Below are 4,061 nucleotides of genomic sequence, written 5' to 3'. Positions count from 1 at the left end.
GGGGTTCTTAAGGAACTTCCTGAGGTGCAAGTTCTGCCCCGAGGCTGGTTCGCCCTTCATTTCGCCAAGGAAAATTACACTGATATGGTATTAGCTAGGTACTGGCACATCGAGATGGCACCGGTGCTGTTAAAGAGATGGAGCCCCCTCTTCGACCCTGAACGAGAACAGATAGGGGCAGGGCCTTTGTGGGTTCGTCTGCCTGGGCTCCCCCTCCAGTACTGGAGCGAAGAAGTCTTCATTCGCATCGGGAACGCACTGGGATCATACCTCGACCATGACCGCACCTTTGTGGAATCCAGGAACAGAACGCTTGCTCGCATCCTCGTTCATCTGGACACTCGCGAAGGCTTGGAGGAAAAGATTACTCTTCACTGGGGCAGATTCACGCGGGTTCAGATTCTGGACTATGAAGGGGTGCCATTCAGATGTCGTCGATGTCACAGAGTGGGTCATATATTCAAGGATTGCCCTCTCAACAAGAAACAAGAAGAAGCTCCTATGACATCTACCATACCCTCGAGGACCATATCTCCGGCCGCACAGCGCACTCCGGCAGCGAGCACCCCCACCAGCATATCTCATCAGGCACCTGGTGCAGCTCAATGCACTGTATCAGCGTCGGTCACCAGATCACGGGCAGCCTCAGCAGCCACAACAGCTCCGGGTACATCTCATCTCTCTCCTTTGTCTTTTTTCTCAAATGTTCCCTCTTTGCACTCTCCCTCATTGTCTGCTGCATATTGTACATTGCCCACCTCACCGGCTATTGCACCTTCTGCGCCCTCATCTCATAAGCTCCCCTCGCCATCTTCCTCTCCCTCATCATCCCGGGGATCAAAGCATAACTATAACCTTCGCCCTCGTACCCACATCCTGGGTTCACATCTGAAAATTGCTGGATTGGGCATCACATCATCAGGGTCGACCCCTTTATCTGCTCGAGGGAGAAAATCACATATTTCTAAAGCTATCAGGAGAGCGGAAGCCGAAGTTGCCACTGGGCGACAATCCACTATCGTTGGGGTTCTTAGAGCAATGAATACCCCTGGCAATCTTCCTCCATGAAGTGCCTTTCCTTCAACTGCAGAGGCCTGGCTAGCGCCTCCAAGAAGCTAGCCCTGAACAGACTGTTTGAATCATCTCCTGTTGATATAATCCTCCTCCAGGAAACCCTTGGCCCTGTCGACTCCATATCTGCCTCTCTATCCTCCATCACCCCGGGATGGCAATACACGGCGATGGACTCCACGGGTCGTTCGGGGGGCCTTGCGATTGGTTTCAACCCAGCTTCTATCAGGGCACATGGTACATGGGGGGGACCTGGATTCATGGGACTCGACCTCTTCTCGGCTGATCTGGGTATAAACCTCCGGGTTATTAACATTTATGGACCCTGCCATCAAAGAGAATCCTTCTGGAATCACCTATTGAGTTTATCTATCTTCACAGCTGAGAATATCATCCTGGGGGGTGACCTAAATTTTTCCCTGGGATATAGCGAATCTTGGGGGTCTATGGCTCAGATAGACTCGATAACCGGATATATGACCGACCTCCTGGAACGCCATGACCTGATTGATGTTCCCATGAATAAACCTCTCCCCACCTGGAGAAACAGAAGAATTGGAGAAGCTGCCCTGGCGCGCAGGCTAGATAGATTCATGATGAAAGGTACTCTGTTTCAACAGCTTCATCATTACAAACAATGGGTCGGTACTGGAGGAATATCTGATCACCATCCTATCTACCTGGAGATTTCGGGCCCAAACAAAAAACCAAAAGCCCCCTTCAAGTTCAACCATGGCTGGTTACAGGACCCCTCCTACATTAAGTTGGTTAAGGACTTCTGGATACACCATCCGATTGACAGAACAGACTCACTGGCAAAAGGCTTCTGCATGAATCTATCGCAGCTCAAACATCATACTATCGAATGGGCCAGAGAAAAAAACCTAAAGGAGAATTCTGCTCTTATGCTCATTGAATCCGAGCTATCCTCACTCACAGATGAAAGAGGATTGGGCTTTACCTCAGCTGAAGACAAAGCCCACCTGGTGGAACTTGAAAACCAGAAGCAAAAAATCTTAAGGGAGCGAGAAGAATCTGCCCGACTTCGTAGTAGAGCAACTTGGCTAAAAGCCGGAGATGACAATACCCGCTTCTTTCATAATTATGCAAAAGGCAGGAAGGTAAAAAACACCATATGGAGCCTCCCTATGCCAGATGGTGGTGTAGCAGACACTTTCCCCAAGCTCTCACAGCTGGGATCATCCCACTTCAAGCACCTTTACAAATAGCCACCAGGTTCAACTATTGCAGACATCATCAACATTGCTGGTCACTTCCCCAGATTTGTAAATGAAGAAGAAGCGGAGAACCTCTTTGATCCAGTGACACCTGAGGAACTTGAAAGCACCATTAAGTGGTTCAAGAAGGATCGAAGCCCGGGGCCGGACGGATGGACCATCGAGTTTTACATTACCTTCTATGAGCTAATCAGCAATGATTTACTGAGGGTGGTAGAGGAATGTAGGGTATCCGGATCGCTGTACAATGCTATCAATTCAACTTTCATAGCTCTGATCCCCAAATCTGATTCCCCTTCCTCTTTTGATGATTATCGCCCCATCTCCCTCTGCAACGTGCTCTACAAGATCATCTCCAAAATCATAGCAAATCGCATCCGTCCCATCTTGTCTCGCCATATCGCTCCTCAACAATTTGCCTTCCTCGAACACCGTCAGATTCATGAAGCCATTGGAGCGGCTCAAGAAGCCCTTCATTCTATCTGGACCAAGCATCACAAAGCCATCATCTTAAAGATTGATCTAGCCAAGGCTTTTGACCGGGTCAGTTGGCTCTACCTCAAGATGCTTCTCATCCATCTGGGTTTCCCTAATAACTTCATCACTTGGATCATGGCCTGTATCACCACTCCCACCTTCAGTGTTCTGATAAATGGATCTGCATCCCAGTTCTTCCACTCTGAACGTGGTCTTAGACAGGGCTGTCCTCTGTCTCCCCTTCTTTTCCTGATCATCATGGATGGCCTGAGTCGCCTTATTGAATCGGCTAAGAGAAATGGGGATCTTTGTGGCCTCAAAATTACAGATGACTGCTTCCTCACTCACCTTCTTTTTGTGGACGACGTTATGATCTTCCTTGATGGCAGCATTCGAGATTCCTGCTCCTTCTCGAACATTATCTCTCTTTTCTCATCCGCCACAGGGATGCTTGCCAACCACACAAAATCCTCCATTATTCTCTCCAGAACTTCTATCCATGAATCACAACTGGCCCAACATCTATTTCCTTATAGCATCCATCCCTTAGACAATGGCCTCAAATATCTGGGTTTCAGGATCAAGCCTATCAACTCAAAGATCATGGACTGGGTCTGGCTAGTCGCAAAATTGGAGAAACGCCTCAATATCTGGAGCCATCGATATCTCTCCCGAGCTGGCAGACTTGTACTGGTTAAAGCTGTCCTGGAAGCGACCCCGGTCTTCTGGATGGCTCTAGCCTGGATCCCGCGCAGCATTCTGGCCAGGTTACAGCAAACTTGCAATAGATATTTGTGGAACGGGAATCAGGATAAGCGCATATATGCTTGGGTCGGATGGAAGAAGATCACAACTCCAAAAAAATGGGGAGGATGGGGCCTAAAAGATCTTCCTACATTCGCTCAAGCACTCGCGGCAAAAATGGGATGGACCTTACTCACTGGTAACAATCTATGGACCAACATTACATATCACAAATATATTTGGCCTCTCCATATCTTGGATTGGATTCGCCTCCCAACCTGGCCAAAATCTGGCATATCATCTGTATGGAAAGCTCTTCTTAACTCTATGCCACTTATCAGGGATAATCTGGTATGGAAAATCAATGACGGAACTCTGGCTCGTATTGGTCTGGACCCATGGAATGGTAGTGGCGGTAGGCATATTCTACCTGAAGCTCTCATCCGTCATCTTCACTCACAGAATATTAAAGTTTTGGCTGACATTGCAGATCCACAAAACTCTTCCATATTTGACCAGTGCTGGAAATCA

At 48.3% G+C, this 4,061-nt stretch overlaps 1 protein-coding gene across 1 annotated transcript; it reads left to right on the top strand.

Moving 5' to 3' along the window:
• Nucleotides 1–1,241: 1,241 nt before the first annotated feature.
• Nucleotides 1,242–2,300, top strand: LOC149255233 (uncharacterized). The gene has a single exon (XM_089454988.1). It carries the CDS (start codon nt 1,242–1,244, stop codon nt 2,298–2,300), a length of 1,059 nt encoding a protein of 352 aa, XP_089311114.1.
• The last annotated feature ends 1,761 nt before the right edge of the window (nt 2,301–4,061 follow it).

Source organism: Pinus tabuliformis, chromosome 7 (assembly GCF_031772625.1).
Source record: "Pinus tabuliformis cultivar Carrire ecotype Pingquan chromosome 7, CPIR1, whole genome shotgun sequence".
NCBI lineage: Eukaryota > Viridiplantae > Streptophyta > Pinopsida > Pinales > Pinaceae > Pinus > Pinus tabuliformis.
The sequence above is the reverse complement of the archived record's forward strand: the minus strand, read 5'-3'. Positions and strand labels throughout refer to the sequence as shown.

What these genes read in the sequence shown, in the direction of transcription:
- LOC149255233 (XM_089454988.1), top strand. Translation starts at nt 1,242, where the DNA reads ATGGACTCCACGGGTCGTTCGGGGGGCCTTGCGATTGGTTTCAACCCA.